Source organism: Plasmodium inui (genome assembly GCF_000524495.1).
Source record: "Plasmodium inui San Antonio 1 unplaced genomic scaffold supercont1.14, whole genome shotgun sequence".
Taxonomy (NCBI): domain Eukaryota; phylum Apicomplexa; class Aconoidasida; order Haemosporida; family Plasmodiidae; genus Plasmodium; species Plasmodium inui.
Window position 1 is genome coordinate 395,557 of NW_008481848.1, and position 27,239 is coordinate 422,795.

Sequence of the window (27,239 nt, forward strand, 5' to 3'; positions counted from 1 at the left end):
ATATGCATGTGTGTTTATGAGCAGGAGGGGAGGATGCGGCAAAGCAGATGCCTACGAGCTATTCCTTTGTGATGTCGTATTGCAGTGTATCATTACGCCATGGATTTAGCGGCCCCATGTCACGCTCCTTCCATGAGCATCCATCCGTTTGTAATTCTCCTTTTTATATGCATTTTTTTTTTTACCCCTCCTCTTGCAGATGCCCCAGGGATCTTCCAACACATACTCCGCGTTACAAGTACGAACTGGAAAAAAAAAAAAAATAAAAAATAAGAAAAGAAAAAGAAAAGAAAAAAAAAAGAAAAAGAAAAGAAAAAGAAAAGAAAAAGAAAAGAAAAAGAAAAGAAAAAGAAAAGAAAAAGAAAAGAAGAAAGCAAAAAAGCAAAGAACCATACCAGGCATTGCGTTAGCACCCGTGTGGTACGCGCCAATCTGGACAGAACACCTCCGGTGAAGGAGTCCTGCCGCTACCACCCCCATATAGGAAAAACGCACACACATGTATGCTCTCTTTCCATTTGCTTCCCCCTCGTAGCAACACACATTTTACCCGAATCAGATGATGAAAGGATATGCAACCAGTAAGAGGGGCCCCATGAACAGCCCCCCATTTGGAGACATGAGAAAGATACCATTAAGTAACCCCCTGCACATATCTGACAATGCGTGGTCTACGGACAGAATCACCCTGTCCTCGGAGGAGTACCTCTACTATGTGAATCTGTTTAAGTAAGAGCGAACAAGAATGAGAAAGGACGCATAAAGAGAGGCCCAAATAAGGAGCCGTCCAAAAGGTGTTCCCAACATTATCATCCATGCGGTTTCATGTACCCACTACATGTTTGTACGTCCCTTCATTTTTTTTTCCTCGCCCCTTTTCCGTTGCGCAGCCTGAACGACAAATTCGACAGCCACTTTATCGACAATAAGACGGCGTCCTCCTTCCTGCAGAATTCAGGCCTGTCCATTTCGGTTCTTCATTCGGTAAGGATGCAAGGGATGTGTGTGCAAGTGTAACAGTTTTGCGATGCCTTTTTGCTATGGCCTTATATTTTTAACACTTCAAGTTTTAACTCCCTTTGTGAAGAGTACCAACCGGAATATGTTCCTACTTTATGTGTCCCCTTCCATCACCTTCCTCTGTAGATATGGGAATACAGCGACTTAGAGAATAAGGGATATCTGACTCTGGAGGATTTCTTCATTTGCTGCCGACTAGTTGCACATGCACAGAATGGAAACGCTCTGAACTCGGACCTGATAAATATACGTAAGGGGGGGGGAGAAAAAAAAGAAAAAGAAAAAAAGAAAAAAAAAAAAGAAAAAAGAAAAGAAAAAAAAAAAGAAAAGAAAAAAGAAAGAAAAAAAAACGTCCTTTTAATTCTTACCCACCACTTGTTCCCTCCGTGTAAATCGCTCTTCTTCTTCTTTCTTTCATCCGTGTAGAGCCTCCGTGTTTACCCAGTTTCGACATCATACGACATAAGTCCTTCTCTGACATCTCCAACATGGAGGGCAACGTCGAGTGGAAGATAAGTGCCAGGGAGACTGAAGACTATCGGAGGATCTTTAAGACCCTGGACATGAAAAACGAAGAGAAAATCGAGGGGGGGGTCATTCGAGAGTACTACCTTAATACTTCCAATCTGTCGATCTGTGAACTTATGCAGATATGGAGCGTGTCCGATATGGACAATGATGGTTTTTTAAATTTTGAGCAATTTTGCGTGATGAATAAAATGGTCGAAGTGAGGAAGGAGAAGGAGATTAACATCCCTCTGTCGATCCCTGCGGATCTGCTGAACTCGATAAAGGCCGATCGGCAGCTCGTGATGGATGGTGAGTAGCCACCTGTGAAGTGAGGGCAGTGAGGCGTGAGCCGCCCCTCCTTAGATCGCTTCCATCACGTCGTCACCTTTTCACCTCTTCCCATTTTCACCTCTTCCCATTTTCACCTCTTCCCATTTTCACCTCTTCCCATTTTCACCTCTTCCCATTTTCACCTCTTCCCATTTTCACTTCTTTCCATTTTCACCTCTTTCCATTTTCACTTCTTTCCATTTTCACCTCTTTCCATTTTCACTTCTTCCCCCCTGCAGACGACGTGACCTTCCGCAAGGTCGAGGACAAGGAGAGGCGAGACAGCTTCAAGCTCTCCTTGGGGGACCTTCTCAAGACGGAAAATGAGAAGAAGAGGGAAAATGGCGGAGTACTGGAAAAGGGTGCTTCGGGAAAAGGTACCCCATCAAAAGGTGGTAGCCCCAAAAGTAACGACAAGCTGGATATGGAATTTGATTTCTTTGAATTTAAGCAAGAGGAGAAATCCGACGTGGATAGCTCCGAGAAGGAGAAGAAGAAGAGGAAAAAGAAGAAGGAAAAGGAGCGACAGAGGGACATCTTCTCGGAGCGCAGCGAGAAGAAGGCTCTCTTGAAGAAGGACTTCGAGAGCTATAGCAGACTGGACAAGGAAGACGATGAAGAGGAGAATGACGAGGATGGTGAGGGTGGCATGGATGGCGGGGAGGAAGCAGAACGAAGGAATTCCAAGGCGAAGAAAAAGGCGGGCAAGAAGGAGGCCCGAAGTTACGACGACCTCAGCACGGAGGAAAAGTCGAGCCAGGAGTCCAGCAGAAGGGGCAAGGAAAAAAGCAAGGAGGGCGACGAAGACGAGGCGGAAGGAGGCGCCAAGAGGAGAAGCAAGAAGAAGAAAAAGGAAAGGGGCGATCGGGACAGGACGGCCAAGGCGAAGGAGAAGCAAAAGGATCGACAAAGAAGAGGTCACGAGAAGGGCTCCGGGCAGAAGAAGCTAGAGTTGGCGAAGATCACCTCGGAGGAGGCAGCGTCTCGAGCAGGAGATACGGGAGGTCGCGAAAAGGGGAGAAACGCGACAGGGGAAGGCGCAGCGAAGAGAGGGAGCCTCGAAACAAACAGAGGGAACCGCAATACGAACGAGGAAGAAAAAAAAAAGAAAACCTCCAAAAGCGAAAAGTACTTCACCAAACTTATCGACTTCAATTACTCTGATCTAAAGAACTACAACATCGAAAGCAAAGACGTCTACAAAATAGAGGAAATCAATCGAAAGCTAGAAGAGGAGATCGAAAAAAAAAAAAAAAACATCAAAAAAAAAAAAAAACAAGTGAACTGCCTAGCATATGTGTACGAAAATGAATTAAAAAAATATCAATGTCTGAAAGAAGAAAGAAGGAACTTAGAATTTCTAAACCTCTGTCTGTACAAAGATATAAAACATAAAAAGGAAAACATCCGAAGCATTAAAAATGAAATCAAGGAACTCATTGAAGACATAAACAAAATCAGCATTGAAAATGTGAACATTAATAAAGACTACATAAAAAAGGAAAAAGAAATCAAAGCGACAGACAACAAGAGGAGAAATTTAAACGCACTCATAGACAAAGAAAAGAATGATTTGAAAAAGGACGAAAGGAATCTAATTATCTTGAAAAATATGATTGACTATTTGAGGAAGCAAAAAAATCGAGCTCTCAAGCTGCAGGAGAATCTAAAAAACAGATATGACGTCACCAACTCGGATCATCAGATGCTAATTAAAAATATTCTACATCAACAGAATTACTTAAATAAAATTACGCACAATCGTCTGAATATGCAGAAGATGAAAAATCAGAACCTCCTTTTTTTGAACTCTCTTTGTAATCAGTCTGCTCTGCTGGACATGCAGAATGCCCATCCCTCCTTGCGCCAGCCGCCCGACGCCAAGGCCCTCGCCGCCCACAGGCGTTACTTCACCGACCGGAAGGGGATCCCCAACGAGAATGTGAGACTCCAGGAAGGGGAAGTGGCGGAAGTAGCAAACGAGGCGGCTATGGCGAGCATGGCGCGTAGTCATGGCAACGTCAGCATGCCTACCCGTTCGGTCATACCCCACTCACCACTACCCCCGCAGAATGACGAGTTGAAGAGCTCCAAGCGGAACATCGACCTTTTCGAGCAGATCAAGAACGGAGACAGCGTGGACATATTTTCCAGCATGGACGAGTCTGAATCCGTGGAGTACGCCGAGGATGAGGCGGATGACGAGGAGGACGGCGAATACGTTGAGGAGGAAGACGAGAAACGACAGGTAAGGCGCCGCAAAAATGGTGCATAGGTCAAATGGTATAATTAGGAGAAGGGGGGTGGACACGGAATGGCAAGCCCGCACTTTTCAAATGCCACCCCAACGGATTTGCAACTCAAGTGGGCCCAATTTTGGCACGCCGCCCACTGAGCAGCATATCATATTCATGCTTCATTTTTTCCTTTTTCTCCTTATCTTCGTAGAAGGGGAAGAACAGCATGGAGGACTTGGCCAACCTGGTGTCGAAGGATCACAGCTTAAAGAGCGTCGACGACAGCTCCTGAATTGCGGGGCCATTGTTTGGGACGATCCCTCCCCTCCAGTAGTGTGGCGCTTTTTTTTTTTTTTTTTTTTTTTTTTTGAATTTATAATCTATAATTCGCCCGTTTGTGTCTCATTCGGTTGAGCCGTTTTGCAGTTGCTCTGTTACGCAGTTGCTCATCTCAGCATCGGCACACCTTCACATCGCACATTGCACATTTTTGTTCTCTCCTTTTTTAAAGGGTAGCCTGGTGCCTTGCCCCTTGCCTGGGCCCAACGTTACCATCAGTTTGTTCTATGCACGTGAGGTTTTTGTTTTTTTTTTTTGTTTCCGAGCATTTTGCCGACCCCTTCTTCTGAGGCATCGTGGCACACTTCCCACTCCTAATGTTAACAAGGCATTTTCGTTTTTTTTTTTTTTTTTTCTCTTTTTTTTGTGATAAAATAACGTGTAAAGAATTTAATTTTTTTAAAAGTAACGTGAGGTTCTAATAAAATGTGAAAGTGGCGGCAGAGCGATGATACAGCATCGCTACGTTGCCCTGTTGGGAAGTTTTTTTTTTTTTCTCTCTCTCTCGTTGGACTTTCTCGCCATGGGAGAGGCACGACAGCCTCTTCTGTGCAAAAGGCTCCCAATCTGTTGATCACGTCAGGGTCCTGACTTAGGTGTGCCTTAATGGCTTCGAATGTAAGTCATGTGGGACGCGACTCCTTCCACCGGGTAAGCAGCAAAATGCGGACAATTCGCTTCACGTTTTGTTCTACTAAGGGAAGGGAGAGCCAAAGCTGACACAGGAGACCGAACGACCGAATAACCCAACACGATGATGATCCGGTCAGCAAAAGGAACGACGCCATTTTTCGTGAGCGTCACGCGGCGCCAGTTCGCGCACTGGAAAATCGAGCACACCGTGCCGCTTTACGAGAGAAGGAGTCGAGCCAAGTTGAAGAGGGAGAAGCTGCTGAAAAAAGCGAAAATTCAAGTTTTGCACTTGGGTCGGAGTGCGCGCTTGGAGGGGGGGGCCTCGACAGCCCGGGTCGGTAGTACCTCCAACACAGCTCATCTGGGTAGTAGCTCCTACACAGGTCATATGGAACTCCCCCATGGGGCCATCCGAACGGAAGACCCCCACGTGAAGGAGCTTCCAGAATTAAAGATGGAGCAACTCAACGCGTCTTCACTGACGTTCACACACGCGAAGAGGCTATTCCTTATCATCAGAAGGAAGGGGAACGAAGCGCTACTTAAACATGTGAACAACGAGCACTTGGTGCACGTCTGCGTTTTTATGGTGAAGAAGAATGTGCGCTGTCGCCCTGTGGAGGAAGAGTTCCTGCGGAGGGTGGGCTACGCGGTGGGCGAAGAGGTGGGCGAAGAGGTTGACGGCACTTCCTCCCGAGCGGCTGCCAGCCCCCCGGGCGACCCCCTTCTGCGAGCAGACAACCTCTACCACGTGCTGGAATTTATCCATCACATTGGCCTTAACAACGTATCGGTGCGTCAAAGTGGGTACCACGCATGGGGGTTCACCAAACTTAAGCGCATATACAATGCGCTGCTGAGCCAGATTACAAACAAAATGATACTGAGCAAGGGAGACGTCATGGAGGTGCTTAGGATAAATGACAAATACCTGCATTTCGATGAGTGCCTCTTTGACTACATCGATGGGACTATAGAGAGCACCTTCGACACATATGATGAGCATGAGGTAGCGTCCCTGTGCAGACATTTGAATAAAATTCTATTCCTCTTGGCCTTACAGAGGCATGGGATAAAGTGTGACCTGAAGGTGCACCGCTTGGTGAAGCGGTACGTGTGCAAAAGTTTGGTCTTCTCTCCCGAGGCGGGACAGGAGAAGTGGGAGGAACAACAGAAGTGGCAGGAACAACAGAAGTCGGAAGGACATCGGCCCTGGGAGGGACATCGCAGCTCGGAGGCACAACTTGGAGACGTAGTTCCCCCCCATGTTGATGACCCAGTAGCTCGCTGCCCGGAGGCCTCGCCCCCCTCACCTCTACACACCTTCAGGGAGCGTATCAGGAAGAGTTCGCTCGTGAAGACACTCAACAAAGAGCTAAGCAAAAGCGCACACGAATATAAGTACTACAACCTAGTGGAGCTACTCGAGTTTTACTCCCTCTTCCAAATAAGAAGAAAGGGAATGGTCAAAAGGCTTATAAACGAGGTAGACAAATATATCAATATCATGAAGTATGGCTACCATGCAAAGGCACTGATTTTATTCAGCTTAAATAGGAAACACCTGGATGAAGAAAATCAAAAGAGCATAAGGCGCTTAATCAGGAGAACATCTCAAATGCTTCACTTCTATTGGCCTGTCGAATTCATCCTAGAGACAATCATTGCTTGCTGTTCTTTTCTGGACAAGGGAAACAAGACCATGCGAAACTTATTTCTCTACTTGAAGGGGAACATTAAAAAGTGTGTCCATCCGGTGTTGCTAGTTAATTTTCTAAAATCGCTAGCTGCTACACAGATTCAGGAATGGACTGTTTGCAACCAAATAGTGAACTACGTAAAGGAGAAGAAAGATTTCATAGACGAGATTTACGTGGTGCAGATATTAAAATATCTATCTGTGTTGAATTATCCTAATGATGAGTTGTTTGTTTCGTTTCTGACTGGAGACAGAGTGCTGTCTCGGTTTTCCCGCCTACCCAGTGAATCCCTCGTTAATCTTCTCCACGTGGTTAATCACTACAGGGGGGTGCCCCCCTCTGGGGGGGAGAAAGACTTCCGCTTGGGGAATATTCTTGTCCGCTCCTGCGCGTCGGTCTTCTTCTCCGAGTATGTTATGTTCCTGCTGCTCAGCAGGAGGGGGACGACGAAGAGACAGGGGATGGAGAACACAGTGGAGGAGCGGACCAATCACAACGTGCATGGGGAGGTCCATCATAACGGCGGCACTTCCCTTCTGCAGGATGTCACCTCCCTTCCGAAAGAAGCCACTTCTCTTCCTCAAGATGCCACTTCCCCTCCCCACGCGGACGCCTTCGTGCAGCTGCTAAACGCGCTGACGAACTTAAAGATCACCAACTTAGACATGCTGCACTACGCTCTGAGTTACCTACAGGGTGGGGGTCTTCCATGCGTGGAGCAAAGTCACGTGGTGACTCTCTTCCAGTTTTTCTCGGAGCATCTAATTAATTGCCCCTCCGCGGGGGAGTCCCTCACAAGGGAGATATATACTTACCTTCATCAGGTTGCAAAAAAGACTATAATGAAGCTACCCGAGGAGTATCTTATTCACTGTGCATTCTCTGTCTTAGCATATTACTTCGTCGATATTGTTCTGAACAAGAACAAGAAGAATGTGGATCTATTGGAAAAAATGATGATTATCTTTGGACACAAAATAAGGGCAGGATTGAACCTCCTAACGGAGGAGAATGAAGAAAAAAAGGCCTCCTCTGAACTGATGCACGTGATATCCGCTGTTCTCAAACTGATTTATGAAAAAATAGAGAAGAGGTTACCTGATGAGTTGTTCACCCTGTGTACACATGTACAGAAGCATTTAACTGCGATAGGGGGGGAGGCAGTCAAAGCGGGAAGAGATCAGAAAATTCCAACTGGGCAGCATTTTATTTTTTTCTTTTCAGACCTTTTTAAGAGTAAAAAGATCCCCCATTTTGTTAACTACTTTAGTTATCCCTACACGATTGATATTGTCATTCCAGGGTGGGGAGACAAAGGTGGACTGGGCGAGGAGAGTCGGCAGCGTGCCCTCTTTCTAATCGACAGCTTTGATCAGATGTACTTGAGAAACGTCCCCGTAGGGCGGTTCTTTGGCGAGGTGGGAAGGGAGCAAATGGGGAAGCACGGGAGCGGCCAAATGGAGGAGCAGCCTATCAGCCAAATGGAGGAACAGCGGATTTGCCAGATGGGGAAACAACGGGACGACCCCACTAGGGAGCACCGAACAGGGGAAGTGGTCTACCAAAATGAAGACGTGCGAACATGCTTGAAGCCGTATGAAGCGATTCGGGAGTGGTTCCTGAACAGCCATAACTATGCCGTGTCTTACGTGTCCGTGGCCGACTGGGAGAGCAAATATATGTAGGGCAGAGGCAGGGAGAGAGGTTCTCTCTGCCGTGTATCCCCCCTCCCCCCAATTGGATGCATTCCTAACCGCCACTATTGAGGAATCAGTCGGTGGGCAGGAGGGGCTTCTAGCTTTTTTTTTTTTTTTTTGCCCCTCAGTATATACACTTCTTGCGCGTTTGTGTGTGTGTTAAGAACTGGGCACTCACTCCGTACAACATCCCACGCAACACGTATGCGTTAAAGTTGTTATCAAAGGGGAGGGCGGAAATGGAGGACAACGAAATGAAGGGATGAGTATCCTGCGGGCTACGTGATGGGACACTGCCATATATATATATATACAATTATATGCCCTGTGCGAAGGTCAGGACCTCCCCTGACGTACACCATTCTGTGGCACACGGTACATCAAATGGAGATCATATCATCGAGCACTGCGACCACGTCTGTCGTGCCTCCCTCCGAAGGGCAAAGCAATATGCGTACGAATAGACTAATCCACATAGGTATATAGTCCACGGAAAGAACACTCTTCCCTTTCCCATGATGCGAATTACGTGTCCAAAAAAAATGAGTATGATGAGTTGTTCAGGTTCAAGTTCTTGTTCCTCTTTTTGTCTTTGTTTTTTTGTTTTTTTTTTTTTTTTTTTTTTTTTTTTTTTTTTTTTTTTTTTTTTTTTTTTGTTGTTGGGGGTGAAGTTCTTATTGATTTAATTTAAAAAGAAAAAAAAATAAAAATATTAAATAAATAATAACTCAAAAATGGTACATTTGGATTAATAAACGGATAATGAATTGATATTACACAGGTGTGGGGAAAAAATGCGGGGGATGGGGGCAGGAAAAAAGAAAAATGAATAAAAAAAAAAAAAAAAGCTGTGCTAAAAAAGTTGTGCTAAAAGCTGTGCTGAATGGAATTCCGTACATTACGCCCCCCTCACGTTCATGTCGTTCACGTCGTCCACGAATGGGTCGGTTATCTATTACTCATCCAAGGATCAAATTGCGTGAATGAAGAAAGAAGCACGCATACACACATGTTTTTATATTATCTCTTCACTGTTATATCCTTCAATTGGTAAAAAGTCACTGTGGCGATGGCGCGCTAATTAAAAACACGCTTTGGCCTGTGGCAAAACCAACGCAACGATTGAAGTTTTTCTTTTCTTTTTTTTTTTTTTTTTTTTTTTTTTTTGGAAGTTTCGCACAGCACAGCGGTGCTCCCTTTTTGCACACATCTGGCTGTAGTTGCATATGAATGTATCAGCATATCAGCATGTGGTGGGGAAAGGGTTGGTCTGCGCGTGCGCATTGGGGTTTTTCCTGTTTAGTTGATCTGCGCGTGGCGAGTGCGAGGGGCCATTCGCAAGGGGATCGCAACTTCGTCGCTGGGTGTTTGAAGGAGGTATATTCCATCGCCAAGTGTTTCAAGCGGGCCAGTTCATCTCCAACTGTTCACGCCGCTATTCCATCGCCAACTGTTCTGGCGGGCCACTTTCCACCGTCCAGTGCCTCCCTCCGGGTTGCGTCCCCGCTGCTGCGCTGCTAAGCTACTGCCTTGCTAACCTGCTCCGTTGCGCCGCTCAGGCGTTCATCCAGGGGGCGGGGATGCCGTGCACCACGGGGATGTCTTGGTGGGTGTTGAAGGATAGGACAGTTCTGTTCATATCCACGACTTTTCTCTTCAGCAGTGTGTCGTACAATCTCATAGCAGTGCTCACAACCAGCGCAATGCAAATGCAGATCAAGCACACTATGATGAATATATATGCCTTTGACATGAAGTCTGGAGAGGAAGGGGCCTGTGTACCGAACACATGCTTCTGCAGGTAGTCATTCGTCGCATAAAGGTTGACTTTATCATTGTCTTCATCATCATCATCGTCGCCGTCATCGTTACCTCCCTCGCTGCTAATATCATTGTAGATGTCGTAGTCGTCATTGTCTTCGTCGTCATTATCATCGTCGTCATTGTCGTCATCACCGTTTCCGCTTCCGTCTCTTCCTTTTCCACTTGCAAGGTGCTTGTTCACAAGGTCGGTGACGGCTCGCAGACCTCTGCTGATACCGAAGTCGCCTGCTTTCAACACGTCGCTTCCATCCCTTTTACTTCCTCCGAGCACTTCGTTGTCTCCAAAATTTTTTGTGATGTCTCTGAAGAGGATGCTCTCGTGAGTGTTACCCTCTGCCCCGTCGCTTCCTGTGGTGCTAAATGCGTCATTGCTGCTTAGATGTTCTTGGTTGGTTCTTGCGTCATATTCGTACTCAACCTGGGGAATTGGCTGCGTGTCTGGTTTGGAAGAGAACCCTTCATTCACTTCGACGTATTCGGCTCGGTCGATTTCTTCCTCTTCGATGTATTTGTCCTCTGTGTATTCTGTCTCCTCGGCTTCACTGGTTCCATCTGATTCCGCGTTTTCAGTAATGTACTCGTTTTGATCAATCTCTCCCGCTTCGTCATCATCTTCGGGATTGTTGTAGACGGTATTTGCCATTTGGGAAGCTTCCACTTCATTCTTCTTCATGCACTCTCTGGCGAGGTAGTTAAACTTGGTCTGGCTAGCCGAAAGGGAGTTGTTGCCACTGTCACAGTGGGTGGAGTCATCTGATCTGCTACTTCCCTCATGGATGGTCGTGACGAACTCTCTTTCCTCCTCCTCCAACGCTATGTTCTGCTTTTTCGATTGCACCTTCAAAGCTTGCAGCCCCTTGTTAAGAATATCCATGACAACAAAAGGGTGCATTTCTTTCAAATTGAGGATATTAAACTGTGGGTTCTCTAAGGCGAAAACTTGGAGTGGATATCGATAGGGGGCCATGTTCTGTTCAGGAAGGTCTTTCCACAACCAGGCATCTTGACAGTTACAGTTGGCTTGGGTGAGAATAGCATCTTCGTATTTCTTCTTTAAAAATTCACCATGATTCTCATACTTCGTGGGGACGAAATTCACATTCTTGACATTAATGGCACCTGCAAATTCGAACCATCCACCATACTTGTGATGTAAGGAAATGTCCTTGGTGCATCTATCATCATCATTGTTTCGCATCTCATCACACTTTAGGTGCTTCGTAATTCCAGCAATCTCTCCCAAGATGTGTGGGTTCAGTTTGTCGTAATTCTGCTCATCAGCTAGATAGTTATAAAATGTAATAACTGGCTTGGTTCTTTCCTCATTTGGGAATAACTCTTCCCTTAATTCTTCCAGAAGTCTCTCCAATCCTTCCAGAATCTCGTTCATCTTTTGACTGAAGTAGTTCTGTTTTGCCTGAAGATACTCCTCATGAGTGGATCCTTTCTGAACAAATTCATCGACGAAGAAGTCTTTATTGATCAGTATGAGAAAGATGTATGCGTTTCCATTTTTAGCGTTGTAGTATCTAGCAAAGATTTCATTGCTGTATCCGATAGCCTTCAGGTAGTCATTAGCTGCTACAATTTTCACTTCAAACCCAGGGTAGGAGGCGATTTTGTTCTGTATCACCTGGTGCCAGTTGAGAATTTCTTCCCTGGATCGTTTCTCTCCCCGATTGGCCGAGTCGTCCACCTGTTGGCTCTCCTTCAGCTCCGCTTGTCCGCTGAGCAGCTGGTTGTCCGGCTTTTCCGCCTCTTTTCCTGCCTCTTTTTGTACCTGTTTTTCTTCCCCCTTGGTGAGGGCGTCTCCCTGGTAGGTCATTATCAAATTGGCGGGGTGGGGCAGCTCGTGGGGCAACACATTCAGCAAATCCCACAGGAACAATTCCACGGAGTATCTCCACGGGACGAACTTGTCGTTCGGGAAGTCTCTCCACAATCCGACGGCATAGCCATTATCATACCCATCATTCTTCTTAATCACGAGATCTTTAAATTCTTGTAGCATGTGTTTTGGAACGACATCTAATGCTGCCTTATTCTGTGTCATGTTGTCGCTTTCCTCTGGCTTCATCGTGTATCCATTGACGACCAAAATTCCAAGGAAGTCAAACCATCCTCCATAAACTTTGTGCATGGTGACTTTCTTATTTTTCTCCTCATCAACAGAGATGGTTTGCGTGGCATGGGAGATTTCTCCGAGTAGTTCCATATCGAGTAATCTCTTTGTCTGATCATACGCAAACGTGTCATCCTTGTACAAATACTGATAGTCGTAGTTTTTAAAAAAGTACTTTTTCTTCAAACTGCTAATCATGCTGTTCATAAGAAATGAAAACTTCTTCTTTATGGCATTGTATTTGTTTTTTGAGTATACTAAATCTTGAAAGAAGAATTTATTTCCTGTGATTACCAATACCATGGTGTCTTCTGGTAGCTTTATGTACGCATGCTTACTCGGGTCGACTCTCTGATTATACTCCTTCACACTGGTGGCGCTAAAATAGAGTCCATTTTTGAAGGCAAATTCGTTTTGTAGCTCCTTCTTGAAATAGTTCACGTGGTTTATCTGTGGGGTGGTTTTATCGTGCAGACTGTATAGATTACCAAATTCTCTGTTTTTGTTCATTTTCGCTTGCATGGGGTGCTTATTCATGAATGTTAGGATGGGAAGATTGATCGTCATAGGTGGGGTGGTCGGAATGCTTTGGTGGGTTGCTCCCCTCTTCTTCGCCTCATCACTATCGTTATCATCGCTATCGTCTTCGTCATCGTCATCATCGTCGCCATCGTCATCATCATTAGGACCGCTACTGCTGTTGTGTGACTCGTTTCCTGCGACGGGGGCAGCTTGGATGGGGGCGCTCTCGCTGCTTAAACTGTCACTCCCACTTGGCACGAATCTTACTTCTATACCGTCACTTGGTGTGTAGTTCGCGGTGTTGCTCGCGGTGGGAGAATAGGAGGCTGCGTCCACTGGGCTAACCTTCTGCGAGTTTATCGCTCCTTCGTTGTTGTCATCATTCGGAGGGGTGGTCTCATTTTTGGAATCCTCCGATCCGTCATGCGCGACGTTTTTTGGCTTCTTCTCATCATTCTTGTCCTTTGGTCCTTCATCGTCTCCGCCATCAGCGGAGTCGTTGACAGGCCCGTTGGCGCTCCCGAAGAAGCCGCTCACAAATCGGTTGTCATCATTCGTAACAATGTTTAACTTAGACTGTGCGGTCTCAAAATGTAGGTATGCAAAAATAAACAGATAGTAAAAAACGGGTAGAGAAATGCGATGCAAAATCATCTTATCGTGTTTGGTGGCATTAAAGAGATGTGCATGTGGGGTGGTGGTGGGGGAGGAGGATCTAAACTATCTCCTAATGATCGTCATGAAGGGGTGACGCGGTGTCGGCAGCGGTGCATTTCATACGCTTGGTACGATATGCACAGAGGTATGGGGGCGGGGGATGCGCATGCGACCGTGCGAGCGAAAATCAGACGCAGCGGACACTGTACACAAGTGCCTTATGTATCTGCGCGGGGCCGTCACGCGGTCTCGAGCTAGTCGCTCGTTATAAAAAAATTAAAGCGGGGGAGAGGAGGGGCAAAGCGAACAGAAGTTTCCGCGCAACGGTAAAACAATGCTTCACAAAGTTTAGCGTCGCGACGCGGTGGGGACATCACCTATGCCCATAAAGTAGATATATATATATGTAGATGTATATATACATACGTACATATATATATCTATACACGCAAGTAGAGGTATATACGTAAACGTAGGCGTAAAAATTTACCTCTGTTAAAAGAAGGCTAATTAAAAAAACTTAAAAAAAAAAATGCAGAAGGGAAAAGATTTATTTCGGATTAATTAGATGAAAGCGATACGCATATGTACGTATGCATGCTATATTACGTATGCAGAGGGAAGATGTACATATGTACCTGCGCAGAGATTGGTCACATGTTTTTCTAAACGTATAATATAATAAAAGGGGGACGCGAACAGGCATGTAAAAAAGTTAGCATTATATACGTACGTACATAGATATATATTTTGTATATATACATGTGCGTATGTTTACATGCGCTTCTTTTCTTCCTTTCGTGATGCTTAAAAAGGTAAAAAAAAATAAAATAATAAAAATAAAATAAATCGCGAGAATGGGGTAAAAAAATGGTAATAAAAAAAAAACTGTCGAAATGGTGATGAAAATGGAATACTAATAAAAAAAATGGCAAAAAATTTGGCAAAAAATTGGCAGAAAAAATGGCAAAAAAAATTGTAAATTAAAAAAACGGCAATAAAAAAAAGGAGCTGTTAAAAATACCAAATTGACAAGTGGTCAAAGGGAGAAAAGTAGCAAAACTCCAGAAGTGCGAATGACAAATGGCAATGAAGGGGGCGATACAGGAGGTTGATGCGGTGAAGTAGGGAAAGGCAAAGGACGGAGGACGACGACAATCAATAGGATCTTTTTTTTTTTTTCTTCGAGCTAGATTCGCCTGACACGTTCGGGGGTTAAGTAGCATACGCGCGGTGCGATTAGAAAAAATAACACTGCCTATATATCACGCACAGAAACAAAGATGTTCATATAATACTGCACATGTATATATTATATATATAATACTACCTGTGTTATTTTTATAGTCTTACAATATATATTCACGCTTCTTTCATTTTTGTATTCTTTTGCGGTAAGACGAGTGCCGCGCGCATGTATGCACGGTGTCGTGCTTTTTCACAGCGAGGAAGGGATACATGTGGGGCAAACTGCTTTTTTTTTTTTTCTTTTTCCTTTTTTTTTTTTTTTGCTTCCATATCACTCCGCCATTTCCGCCGCTTTGATCGATCGTGCTGGGGAAAAAAAGGGACCACAGGAAACCGTGACGCGCGACGCGGCAAAAAAAATTTGTTCGCTTTTCCTGCGGACTTCATACAGTAGAGATTATTTTACATGCATACATTAATGTGGGGTAAGTAACATGAGTAGGTACATAAATACGCTATCCGCGTAGAGGTGAGATAGTGCTTTTTTGCCCGCGTCCGCTGCGCGCGGGGAATAAAGAAATTTTATTTTTTTTCTCCTACGGCGGAACCACCTCCAAAGGAAAAAGGGCCAAGTGCATGCCGTGCGGGGTCATGCTGTTCTAAGCAGCAGTTCGAGGGGAAAAAAAAAAAGCCAGGCGAAGCAGAGTTACCAAAATGATGCAATGCGTAGCAACATATAATAATGATGTAGAGCGAACCAACATGGGATTATAACCTTTCCCGCCCCTTCGAGTGACAATGACACCTACGACATCGAACTGCGTTTTCGAACTTCGCTCGAAAGTGGCGCTGAACCAAATGAGTGACGCGTACATGCAGACGTACATGCAAACGTATTTGCAAACCTATTTGCGTCTCCCTTTATGTTTCTTTTTTTCCCTTCTGATGGTTCCTTCTTTTTGGCGGGGTTCGACTGCGGGCCCTAAAATTCTCCCGTGCCGCAGCGCTGCGGATTGACTGAACGACTGGACGACGCACGGCGAACCCTATCTACCGCTCCGTTGTCATTTCGCGCCATCACCAGGCTATATATGCGTCGTATGCGTTTGTCCTTTTGTGGTCCTCACTTGCAGGCTTCGCGTCAGCGGAGGTGTCACTCTTTGTGTGCATAAAAATGTATATGTATGTACTTATATATGTTTGTATTTTATACATTTTTTTGTTTTTTTTTTTGTTTTTCTTATTTGCATGTGGTTTTCCGCGCGCCGTCCCTACAAGTGGGTCTTTCCGCGCGCTTCCGCCATTTGTTTATTGTGCGTACATGTGGAAGTAGTTATATGTTTGTCTGTTTGTATAAGGTATGCTTCTTATATGTAGATATGCTTTTATGTACATGCTCGTGAGTTCTTTTTTGCACGTCCTTAGTGGACAATTTCGAAGAGAACAGATCGACGCGCATTTATCCTATGTGTCCACGTACAACGCAGCCTTGGCGCCGCGCCAAACAACCACGTTGGCATGCCGTCCTTTCGAGCGGCGCGGGGGCCATATGCATTTGCATTGATATATGTTTGCTTGTCCACGCGCATGCCACCCAGGGAACGGACAAAAAAGGCGTAATGATGAAACAAAAAAAAAATAGCAAGCCGAACGGAAAAAAAACAAAATGCAAAATGGCAAAATTAAAAGGCAAGAACATGTAGCCATCCCCGAATTGTCATATCAATCGCCGATCGTCTCTTTCCTCCTCAATTTTTTCTTTTTGTCCAGGTAGGGAAAAAATAATCCGTTTGGAAAGCTTCGCATATTTGCAATGTATTGGTTTCTCCGGGGGTGAAGGGTGAAACCCCTCCGAACATCCTTCGTAGAGGTTTTCCCAAAATTGGGCATTGAATGGGCCCCCTATGTAACTGCCGACACCGCACACAGAGCAGGTTAAAATGAAATAAACGCCAACAACGCGCAATAGGATTTCACCCTTTGAATGCTGACACCCCTTGGAAGGAGTGACCCCTTTTTTGCTCGGTGTTACCCCTTTCTCTGGCGCGCGCCCAGCGGCTTCTGCGTGGTGAGGGACTGCAAGTAGACGAGCCCTCGGTTGTATGTCTCCTGGCGAGTCTTCGTTTTGCGCAGCATGTCTTTCGTGTAAATAACGGGGAGGCACTTATCCATCAAATTCTCATAGTGATCACTGGAATGCATATCATTCCAGACGTCGACTAGGGTGTTTATAGCTTTAATTTTACTGGCGTGATCCCAATGCTTGGATCGCTCCAAAACCTTAATTGCGTGTATGACGTTGGCTCTATATTTAGGATCCGCTGGCAAGGAATGCGCAACGGACTGTAGGTTTGGATACCGCATATGGCTGAGCTCTTCGTCTTCCACGTTGATCGGCTTGCTGTTTTTGATTCCCCCCATGTACTTTTTTCTCATTTTCGTCTTCAACGCCTTGAGGTTATCGAAGGGGTAATTTTGGAATGGCGCACGCGCGTTCTCAGGCAGGATTCGTAGCACGTCGTTCAGTTGGTCGGAATTGGACTCGCTACGTGTAGCGTCATCACCCCCAAAGTTGCTCATCGTGTCAGTGGCTCCCCCTGTAACCACGCCAAGGATGTCTAGCTGCGTGCGAATGATATTGGCGAACTTCTCCCGCACATCGTAGTTGTAATTTATGTCCCCACGAAAGGAAGCCAGAGGTTCATAGACCTCCACGGGCACCTCAGCGCTGTCTAACTTTAAAACGTTCATATGAGTCTTCCTCTTGAGATGCTCACAAATGAGCGACTCCTCATACGGGTTCTTTACATGTCGATGGAGGATAAAATTTTCTAAGGCATGTTTCATGAGCATATACGGATTGGTGAAATGAGCAAACTCGTTCACCAGCGTGGGATTTACTCTCTCGAGGATGGAACTCTTCATCGCGCGAATCATCACGTGGAGGAAGTCATTCGATATGGTATGTCTCGTCCTGTACTGGTTAGACAAAGCCGCGAAAGCTCTGCTGTAAATGTATGCCTTGTACAGGTCCTCAATCAGTGTGTACTGCTCTGCCCCCTTCAGCTGCTGCTCCTTCTCCAAGCAGTCCACGTATTCGTCACTGTTGTAGTCATTTTTGAAGGACAGATTATTTCGCGAGGTTTGTTTACCACTTCTTTGTTGCATGAATGGTGGCTTCTGCAACTTAACTATTTTTAACTTTCTTTTCCTTTCCCGTTCGTGCTGCTCGTGCCGCTCTTCCTGTTTGTCTTGTTCCTTTTGGATGACTCCCCTCATGGGCTGCCTCTCTCTCGCGAAATTGTATATCAAACTCACGTCTGCATCTTTCACATTGCGTAAGTGAGTGGTGATTAGCTTGACTTTGTCTTTAGTCCCCAGATTTTTGTACCTCACCAGGAGCCGCTCCATGTCGGGGGTGGCTGCACCGTTGGAAGACGGGGGTGCCCCTCTATCTGATTCTTCCATCCCTCCCGTGCGTGTGTTAACCCCTCGGGTGACGAACTTGTACAGAGGGCTGATCACACCCCTTCTGGAGGGTCCCCTTCCAAGGGTATACATGGTCATCTCCGTTCGATATGTGCATCTAAATATAGGGAGTGACCCTTACCCCTCCCCGCGTCTGTCGCGGGATCCCACAATGGGTTAGCTAACCCGAATGGTTTAGTTCCTTCCACGCGGTGCGTTTTTGTTTTTTTGTATATCTTCGCAATCATGCGTGGTAAGGTGCGCTGATGTGATGCCCTGGTAAGATGCCCTTTCTTCCTGACCATGGATGGAAAGGTGGGGGGAGGAGGGGTGGGGCTTCCTAAACCTTTGAGTGGGAATCACTTCCCTTCACAGAGATGGCTTACAAATGACACCACACAGGGATGCACATTTTCATCTATCTTTTTTAATCCACCTCAACAGGCGTGGCCTCATGCATGTGTTTTGCCCCGCCAAGGTGCGCCCCTTAATAACCCCGCACAGAGGAGCCTCCCCCCCCCTACACCACCCCGGTAGTGCTACGCACCGTTGGGATTGGACCAAGGGGGACAGTGAATCGGGGGAACCAACCCGGGGGGGATAGAGATATCACTCTTGAAGAGGTCATACAGGAGTAGCTTCACCATGCGTGAATGTTCGGCGGTACATGCGAATACTCCCGTTGCCATCGTCGCGTGAAACTGAACCGACCTGCTAACCTGCTGACTTACTAACTGGTGATCTGCTAAGCTGCTGACCTGCCTATCGGTTCACCACATTTTCGTTGAATGCACGGGGAAGGAAGCCAGGGAGGAGGCCCAGAAGAGAAAACACGCACCGTGAGGAAGTGCCATCAGGCTAGGGCGAACGTGATGGAGATTGCCTCCCCCACATCACCGTGCTTACAATGATGCAACTTAGGTCCAAACAGATCGCATTGCGCACGCTCGCACGGTTATTCACAAACTACGCACGGATTGGCCAAGCAGCATGCGAGGGACGGGCGCCCCCCGAGGGGGACGAACGGAGGAAGCTATCCCTAGGGATGAACTTCAACAACATTGGAAAAAACAAACTGCTTTACTTAATGAAGAACATGCAACTGGTGAATCTAACCGAGAAGGAAATACTCAACACAGTCTCAACTTTGCTCAGCAATTACACAAATCAAATGACGACATGTGAGATGGGATTTGTCGTACACACATTTTGTAAGCTAAAGTTCGTTAAGTATTCTTTGTATAGCAAAATTGTCAAATCAATTTTGAGTAGGAAGCCTGTGTTCAATGACATGAGGACGTTGACTCAGCTTATTATAGACCTACACAAGATGGGTTCTCTCGACTTTAACACGTTAACATTCTTCACGCAACATTATGTTAAAGGTTCTCTCCGTATGTTTTCTCTTTTCGATCTGTCCATGATTTTGTACGTCTACAACAAGCATAGTTACAACGATGGGGAGACGGTTCGCGAGATTTGCGGCATCATCGAGGGTTTTTTCATGCCGATAGTGAGTCAGGTGGGTGGAGCGGAAGGGAGGCGCGCTGCATTGGAGTGGTGCATTGGAGTGGTGCATTGGAGTGGTGCATCGGGGGGGCTGCGGAACGGCGAGTGGAATCACATCTGCTTCCCTTTTTTTTTTCCCTGCATGTTTTTTAGGACAAAGGAGTCCTGACGACCATCCTGCTCAGCCTCTCCATGCTACAGCTGAACCGGGACCTGTACATGACCCTACTGCACCAGCATGTCTATAAGAAATACACCGAGTTTGAAGCCAAGTATCTGTGTAATATTGTTTACTCCGTGGCTCTGTGGCTGGTTGGAGATGGCGAGGAGGTCGATTTGTTAAAAGGGGAGTCCGTCCACCTGCCACGTGACCCCTCGACTGATGTCCTAGAGGAGGTCTTGCGAGACGTCACGGCGCTGCTGCTGCAAAATGTGAACGTGTTGAAGAACGAGGAGCTCAAGCAGGTACAAAGAGCGCGTGTAGCGGTGCACGTATTAGAAAAATTGACACGCAAACGCTGAAATAGGTGTAAGCATATCCAAACCGCTTTCCCCCCCCCCTCGTTGCAGATCCACATAGTGCTGTACCTCCTGAGGGAACTCGGGGGGGACTACGAACAAGCCATAGACGTGATCGAAAGAAAAAAAATAAAAAACACATTAACAGTGTCCAAGATGCAGAAGCAGCTGGAGAAGCTGCTCAAAGAAATGGGTCTTAAGGCGGACCGCGAGTTCCCCGTAGGCCCTTACGTCCTCGATTTCGTTTTGCAGAAAAAGCGGGTAAAATATGTCTGTGCAGCGGGGAAGGGTCCTTACACCTCCCTCGGGGGAAATTGTCAACCGCACCAACGGAGAGATACTTCTCTCACACTGACTCTCCCCTTTCCGCCGCCCATCCCCTTCGCAGACCTGCATCGAAGTCAATGGGTTCACGCACTACTACACCTTCGGCGGGGAACTGAACGCGAAGAGCAGGCTGAAGTACTACCTCCTTCGTAGGCTCAACTGGAAGGTACGGTGGAAGCTGCCCTGCGTGGCCGCCTACTGTGGATGCACCATGTATACAAGATAGAGGGGTCCTCCCAGTGCCTTCCCATTTTCCTGTGTGCCGCTATTTCAGTTTACACCAACCAGCTACTTCTCCCCCGTCGACGAGCACAGGTCCTCACGGTGGAATACACAAGCTGGAAGAACAAGTCCAAGGAGGTAATAACACCAGGGAAGCTCGTCATTTTTAAAAAAGCAAACCAAAAAAAGGTGTGAAGTTCATTTAACAAATGTACTTGTGCGTAATTTTTTTTTTTTTTTTTTTTTTTTTTCTCTTGCACAGGATAAGATGGAGTACCTCGAGGAGAACATCCTGAGCAGGATAGGCTGACGCGGCGCTGCGCCGCGTCATCCACTCTGCCGCTCTTTTTTTTGTGTTCCTTCCCCCTGTGGCTACCCCTTAACCCTGGGAGCGCCCAAAGATTGGTGATCCACCGGGCAGACGGAGCCTTGGCCATCACTGGGTCGCAGCGTCTTCAAGTCATCCGTCTGGAAGTTTTCATTCCTTTTAATCGTGTAATAGGTTAACGTCTTAATAACCCACGTGTCGTCCTTCTGCTTGACAAGGTTCCCAATAACTTTCCCCTTTTTGTTTTTTTTCGTGTCACTTTTTATATTAATAATTATTCTGGCGTCATTCTCATTTATATGGCCAGTCCAGAAGCGAGAGAATGTGACTTTCCCATACTCTTCTACCAACGCCTGGTCCATTAAGACCCTCTCCTTCACCATTTTTACAGACTGTGGTTCGTGAAGAACCATAATTAGTAGATTTATAACGCAGTATGAGAACATACAAAATAGGGAGAAAAAAACTGAATAGTATATTATGTGTATCTTGTACTTGTTCAGGGTGGTTCGTACTTTCGAAGTGGCAGGGGATGCGTTTGTGTGTTTCAACTCTGTGCTCTCTTTCCCTTTTGTGTGTAGAGTGAGGAAGAATGTTCTCTTATCCGTTTGTGTCCTCTGTTTTCCCTCTGTGGGTGCCACTTTCCCCAGCTTTGGAACAAATCCCTGGATTGACTTTCCCCCCCAGGGGGGCGTGGGAACAAACGTCCTTCTACAGATCTGCCAGAGGAGGACTCTACACCTGTACGCGTCGTTTCTCCCCATCTGGTCTCCGCCACGGGGCTGCGGTTGGGACGGGGTTGAGGCGCGATTGTGAAATGGCTGCGGCGCGATTGTGAAGTGGCTGCGGCACTGTTTGGCCTCTTTATTTGGGCCCTTCCTTTTGACTGCCTCCCACCGGGAAGGGGAGCAAGGAATAGAAGCCGAGACGAGGCTACCCAGTCAAGTGGATGCACGGGGTGGCTTGAAGAAATATCAGCCATCACCCCTGAGCTATCACCCATGAGCTGTCAACCCTAAACTGTCAACTGTTCACCCTGAAGTGTCCCCCCTGAAGTGTCCCCCCTGAAGTGTCAACTATCAACTCAGCTGCGACGTCCCGGCGTACCGATCCCCCTATAAGTACGTTGCCCGCTATGCCCTACGCAGTTACGTGCCTGTGCGAGGATAAGCCTCCCCCTTGCCACGTCGGAGTTCAGTGTATCGGGGGGCACCTCTCTCCTGTAGTGTGTCCTCACATAGGGGTCCATACACGCATACGCCTTCACATCCCAGCATAGATTGCTCCCTCGTTTGCTTCGTCCCTTGAGCCGGTTATGGGTACATACATGCATGCCTACATACGTAGATAAATATATATGTGTTTTTTCTTTTTTTTTTTTTTCTCCCTTCCATAGAGGAGGCACTTTAAGGGGGAACATAAAGCAGCAATTTTTTCCGCCCTGTTAAAAAAAGAGTTACGTATATTTTCACCGACCACTTAGCATATTTTGTCCCTGTTAAATGGCACTCCTCCGGGAGAGGCAGATCGCACGGCATTTTTTTTTTTCACCTTTCGTGGGGGGTAATTTCTCAGCGGGCACAATCAAAGACCCCTCTTTCGTGCACTCCAGTTTGGAAGAAAAAAAAAAAATTGAAAAAAAGGGGCATCCATCAGGATGATAAAATCGTCCAAATGGAGTATATCCTCAAACGTAGAAAAAAAAAAAAGTGTCCATTTTTAAGCGTTGAAAAAAGAAACAATTAAAGAACATCCCACGTTGTGACCTTCCCCATTTTATGTCTACACATTCGAGGTAGTGTCTCCCCCTTGCAATTGCAAAATGGCAGCGATGGAAAACCTCTACCATGAGGACGTCGTACTTTTTTTCTCCATCGAAATGTTGGAGGGAATACTGGAGCTTTTTAAACATGCGAAGCGTTTGAAGGGGGAGGGACACAAAATTATGTCTTTGGGGAACTGCGAGTGGGTTTTCCTTTCGGACGACTGCTCGTTGAGGGAACGGGTGAAGAAGGGGGAGGAGAAGCAAAAGGAGCAAAAGCCGCCAACTGTAAAGTCGCCGCAAAATGGGGAGAAACCGCCAAGTGGAACGTCGCCGCTAAACAGGGAAGGCGAAAAAAAACGCTGCCACCCCCTCTTTAACAACAAAAACGTGAATGACGAACAGGAGCTTATCAGCGAGGAGATAGCAAAGTGCCTGTACGGAGACCGGAAACCTGCCAAAGATGCACACAAGCGCAAACTGGTCATAGCCGTAGTGATACAAGCCATCCTCTTCGCTAACAGGTTAGGGCTGGACGTGTATAAGCTGAATTTATTTCTTTCCATCATTCTTATGACGCTGCATAAAATCAGAGACAATTTAAAAGAAAAAAAAGGGAGAAAGAAGAAAGCCATCAATTATTTCTTCCATCTGATGAGTAAAAATGTGCACTACGGTTGGATGGCGGACCCAACATGGGGAAGAAACTTGAACAGAGATGTTCCCCAAGAGGGGGGATGTCCTCCCGTAGAGGATGAGCCCTACTCCATGAATAGGAACAATGTCGTGAGGCCCTCCAACAGGGTCCGCAGCAAAGCGGGGGAGAACACTACGTCAGACAAACAACCCATGAGCGTTAAGATAAAAGGAAAACCAGGAGAGGAAACAGACAACGCGAATGGAATTAGTACCAATGAGACGAGAAAAAAACAAACGGAAGACAATAAGGAAGAAAAGAAGGAAGACAATAAGGAAGACAATAAGGAAGAAAAGAAGGAAGAAAAGAAGGAAGAAAAGAAGAAAGACAACAAGGAAAACAACAAGGAAGACCCACTTCCCCTCGAAGCAGATGAACAAAGACGAGTCTCCGCTCAATTTATCCTCTTCCACTTTGAAGAAGCCAAGAACATAATCAAATATATTTTTGAGAGCATTTTCTCCATTTACAGTATGATCGAATATCTTTTTTTGTTTGCCCCTGTGTGTGTACATGTGGCTCATGGGGGTCGCTTCTCCCCAGCGTCTCCACCCGAGTGCTTCTTCACATCGGATGCGCTAAAGCTTGGTGAGTACTTCTCTTCCATTGGTTCGTTTGGGCCAGCGGCTGCTCTTCTATCGCGTGGGAAGATTTTATGTACAATATGTGTTACTCTTCCATCCCGTGGGTGGGTCCCTCAAGGAAAGGGTTGCACCAATGGGCATATAAATAACGGCTCCCTTGGAGATGCATTCCCCATGAGAGGTTTTTCCCCTTTTTCCCTCTTCACAGGTGAAGCAGCCAATACGAATGATGAGCATATGGTAGATAACTTCAACCGAGTTGAATACGAGGAACTTGCCACCAATATTTACATAAAGGAGGCCCTGGATGTGCCCCTCTTCGTTTTGAATAAGTTCTACTCAAATGTGGACCAGCTGGGGCGTAAGATGGACCAACTACTGGTGTGAGAGGACTTGTTCTCGCTGCTTTGGCTGTTTTGGCTGTTTGGGCTGTTTCGGCTCCTTTCGCCGTCTTCGCTGTCTTCGCCGTTTCCTCTTGGTGGAAAGAGACACACCATGCGATGAAGGACTCAGCTGCGTACATACGTTGGGTGGGGGTAGCCATAACCCCAAGTGTAGAGAAGTGGGGCCTACCACTCGTTGTCTCTCCAGGGGGTGGCTGGTGACCCCCTACTCCTCCCCCCCCACATTTGTGTCACGAAGGGGAACACTTCAAAAGTGTCACAAATAATCAGCGTTACAGTGGAAAAAAAAAAAGAACTTCCTTTTCTCCACTTTGCCGCTTAAACGTTATTTTACCACTTCGAGGGGTATCCTCTTCATGAGGGGTTCCCCTCCTGTGAGGAACGTACAAGGAGTAAGAGTTAATCGCACCGGGGCTTTGGTCTGCCACTTGGCATGAACACTTGTATGGGGAGAGCTTCATGCGAGGAGTTGGCCGTGCCACGAAAGGGTGGGCAAGAAATGATTTAAAAGGGGAAAAGAAATGAAAAAAAAAATAAAATAATAAGCATAATAAGTATAATAACCATAGTAAACATAATAAAGCAGCATAAAAGACAATAAATGAATAAGCTACATTAACGCGCTGTGGTGAAGTGTATGCATCACATGGTGGCACGGACAGACCTGCCGCAATCCCTTGCCGCAATCCCTTGCCGCAATCCCTTGCCGCCATCCCTTGCCGCCATCCCTTGCCGCGATCCCTTGCCGCGATCCCTTGCCGCTCTCTCCCTGGCGCGCTCCCCACCCCGATCATGCGTCGTACGGGGACAGCTGCAACGGGAAAAAGCTGTTGTTGTAATGAATGCGCGACTTGATCCACAGGGACATCATATTCATCTTTGTGTCCTTCACGTCCACTGGCTTCGGAAACAAGGTGTTATAGGCGTAATCGATCTTAGACCGCTCCACTTCATCTGCACTTAAATAATTTTCCATATTTTTCAAAACTCTTGAATCGAACCAGGAGAAGTTGTTAAAGCACTCGTTCATCATGTTGGTGTCGTTCCACTCGGAGGACATTTCATATGCAGTCATCATTTTCAAGTCTGCTAGGAGTAAGTTTAAGTTGTTTCCATTCAGCTTCTTCTTTTCTTCTTCTATTCTTTTTAAACGAGCATCACTACTGCCGCTACCGCCACTGCTGAGGCCGCCACCGAAACCGCTGCTGATATTCTCGTCCATACTTTCTTGTGTCGGTTAACCTTTCGTAGTTTTGTCAAAAGGGGTTCTCTGTTGCTTCGTACAGGACGCATAAATTCTACGTGCGATGGGTTGGAACGTTTGGGGAAAGGAGAAGGAAAAGGGGAAAGGCAAAGGAAATTAACTTGGGAGGATTTCTGCTTCTTCCGCGTTCAACTGCCCGGCTACTGTTCGTACGTGAAATAAAGATGCGCTTGGGTGTGCCCTTAACTCGTCAGGTTTCTCCGTATTGTCCGTGTTGGCCACGTTTGTCACTTTTACCACGTTTGTCACTTTTACTACGTTTGTCACTTTTACTACGTTTGTCACTTTTACTACGTTTGTCACTTTTACTACGTTTGTCACTATTACTACGCTTGTGATGTTTACCTCTTAATGACGTTGGTCGCCCTCGTGGCGATTGACATATGCCTTCACATTTCCTCGCGTATTCACTCCCCTTCTTGACATGTGCCCCACGCGGGACCGAATCAGCCATTCAGTTGGACTTACGCAACAGGGGTAGCGATAGGATTTTTTTTTTTTTTTCCTTTATTTTTTTTTTTGCTAGACCCCTATCAGCCATCCCTTCGTTAAAAGCGTACCATTTGAAAACCTTTATGAGATTTCCAAAAGGACCAACCTCGATTGTGGTAGGCGACAGCCGACATCAGGCGAACTTTTCTGTTTTTCACCCATTTGGAAAGTTAGAAAAAGGGGAGGACGTGGCGGGTATACAACTATGCGCCGAATCACCCACCCGGGGAAGTTACACCAAAATACAAAATGATGTCAACACTGCAGAAATGTGAAAGCCTGATAGGCAAGGCATTTAACCTGGTTAGCACTGCCAATATGCGGGGCACACCTTTACGGGAGGCGCACCAAACACCCGCCCAAAACGTTCGAAGATTTTTCAGCGAATATCAACATGTGCAGGAAGAAAAAGTTAACCTGCCTAGGCTGAAATTGAGAGGACTACCATTCGACGCTACAGAAGAAGAAATAAAAACCTTTTTTAAGAATTTCCAATTGGCCAAGGTAGGGTACCCTATTCACATCATTAGGGGGGTAAAAAACAAACCCACTGGTCAAGCGCATGTTTATTTTGATGACGAGGAGGAGGCTAGGAAGGCTTGCGAAACTCTGAATCGGAAGTTTCTACGGAACAGGTACATTGAAATATACACCGACTACATATTCAACCATAACTTAACACTCGTTAAGGAGCACGTCACAACGTTGATGAGGGACCGTTACAGGAAAGACAACCTGTGAAGGGGGGCACGGCTCCCGAAAGGAAGAGGGCGCATTGACAGCAACTGGACATCCATGTGGGGGTCCCCAGTGGGGATCCAAACCAAAATACGTCAAGGGAAACTTGAAATTTGGGGAGCACCGGAAAGACGGAAAAGCGACCT

General features: G+C 46.4%; 9 protein-coding genes across 9 annotated transcripts; 5 read left to right on the forward strand and 4 right to left on the reverse strand.

Moving 5' to 3' along the window:
- Window positions 1–595: 595 nt before the first annotated feature.
- On the forward strand, window positions 596–4,389 carry C922_03428 (hypothetical protein; the record flags this gene model as incomplete). Its single annotated transcript, XM_008819020.1, has 7 exons — window positions 596–729; window positions 891–984; window positions 1,147–1,270; window positions 1,447–1,839; window positions 2,100–3,802; window positions 3,932–4,108; window positions 4,309–4,389. 7 exons carry the CDS (start codon window positions 596–598, stop codon window positions 4,387–4,389), a joined length of 2,706 nt encoding a protein of 901 aa, XP_008817242.1.
- An 801-nt stretch (window positions 4,390–5,190) lies between these two features.
- Window positions 5,191–8,454, forward strand: C922_03429 (hypothetical protein; the record flags this gene model as incomplete). Its single annotated transcript, XM_008819021.1, has 1 exon — window positions 5,191–8,454. The coding sequence occupies one exon, from the start codon at window positions 5,191–5,193 to the stop codon at window positions 8,452–8,454; it is 3,264 nt and encodes a 1,087-aa protein (XP_008817243.1).
- A 1,567-nt stretch (window positions 8,455–10,021) lies between these two features.
- Window positions 10,022–13,588, reverse strand: C922_03430 (hypothetical protein; the record flags this gene model as incomplete). The annotated part of the gene is made up of 1 exon (XM_008819022.1): window positions 10,022–13,588. One exon carries the CDS (start codon window positions 13,586–13,588, stop codon window positions 10,022–10,024), a length of 3,567 nt encoding a protein of 1,188 aa, XP_008817244.1.
- Window positions 13,589–16,807: 3,219 nt separating this feature from the next.
- C922_03431 (hypothetical protein) lies at window positions 16,808–18,247 on the reverse strand (the record flags this gene model as incomplete). The annotated part of the gene is made up of 1 exon (XM_008819023.1): window positions 16,808–18,247. The coding sequence occupies one exon, from the start codon at window positions 18,245–18,247 to the stop codon at window positions 16,808–16,810; it is 1,440 nt and encodes a 479-aa protein (XP_008817245.1).
- A 907-nt stretch (window positions 18,248–19,154) lies between these two features.
- Window positions 19,155–21,134, forward strand: C922_03432 (hypothetical protein; the record flags this gene model as incomplete). The annotated part of the gene is made up of 6 exons (XM_008819024.1): window positions 19,155–19,769; window positions 19,910–20,221; window positions 20,327–20,536; window positions 20,664–20,768; window positions 20,918–20,962; window positions 21,087–21,134. 6 exons carry the CDS (start codon window positions 19,155–19,157, stop codon window positions 21,132–21,134), a joined length of 1,335 nt encoding a protein of 444 aa, XP_008817246.1.
- Window positions 21,135–21,196: 62 nt separating this feature from the next.
- Window positions 21,197–21,916, reverse strand: C922_03433 (hypothetical protein; the record flags this gene model as incomplete). The annotated part of the gene is made up of 1 exon (XM_008819025.1): window positions 21,197–21,916. One exon carries the CDS (start codon window positions 21,914–21,916, stop codon window positions 21,197–21,199), a length of 720 nt encoding a protein of 239 aa, XP_008817247.1.
- A 1,058-nt stretch (window positions 21,917–22,974) lies between these two features.
- Window positions 22,975–24,582, forward strand: C922_03434 (hypothetical protein; the record flags this gene model as incomplete). Its single annotated transcript, XM_008819026.1, has 3 exons — window positions 22,975–24,082; window positions 24,155–24,220; window positions 24,404–24,582. The coding sequence occupies 3 exons, from the start codon at window positions 22,975–22,977 to the stop codon at window positions 24,580–24,582; spliced, it is 1,353 nt and encodes a 450-aa protein (XP_008817248.1).
- An 807-nt stretch (window positions 24,583–25,389) lies between these two features.
- C922_03435 (hypothetical protein) lies at window positions 25,390–25,821 on the reverse strand (the record flags this gene model as incomplete). The annotated part of the gene is made up of 1 exon (XM_008819027.1): window positions 25,390–25,821. The coding sequence occupies one exon, from the start codon at window positions 25,819–25,821 to the stop codon at window positions 25,390–25,392; it is 432 nt and encodes a 143-aa protein (XP_008817249.1).
- Window positions 25,822–26,604: 783 nt separating this feature from the next.
- On the forward strand, window positions 26,605–27,096 carry C922_03436 (hypothetical protein; the record flags this gene model as incomplete). Its single annotated transcript, XM_008819028.1, has 1 exon — window positions 26,605–27,096. The coding sequence occupies one exon, from the start codon at window positions 26,605–26,607 to the stop codon at window positions 27,094–27,096; it is 492 nt and encodes a 163-aa protein (XP_008817250.1).
- Window positions 27,097–27,239: the final 143 nt, after the last annotated feature.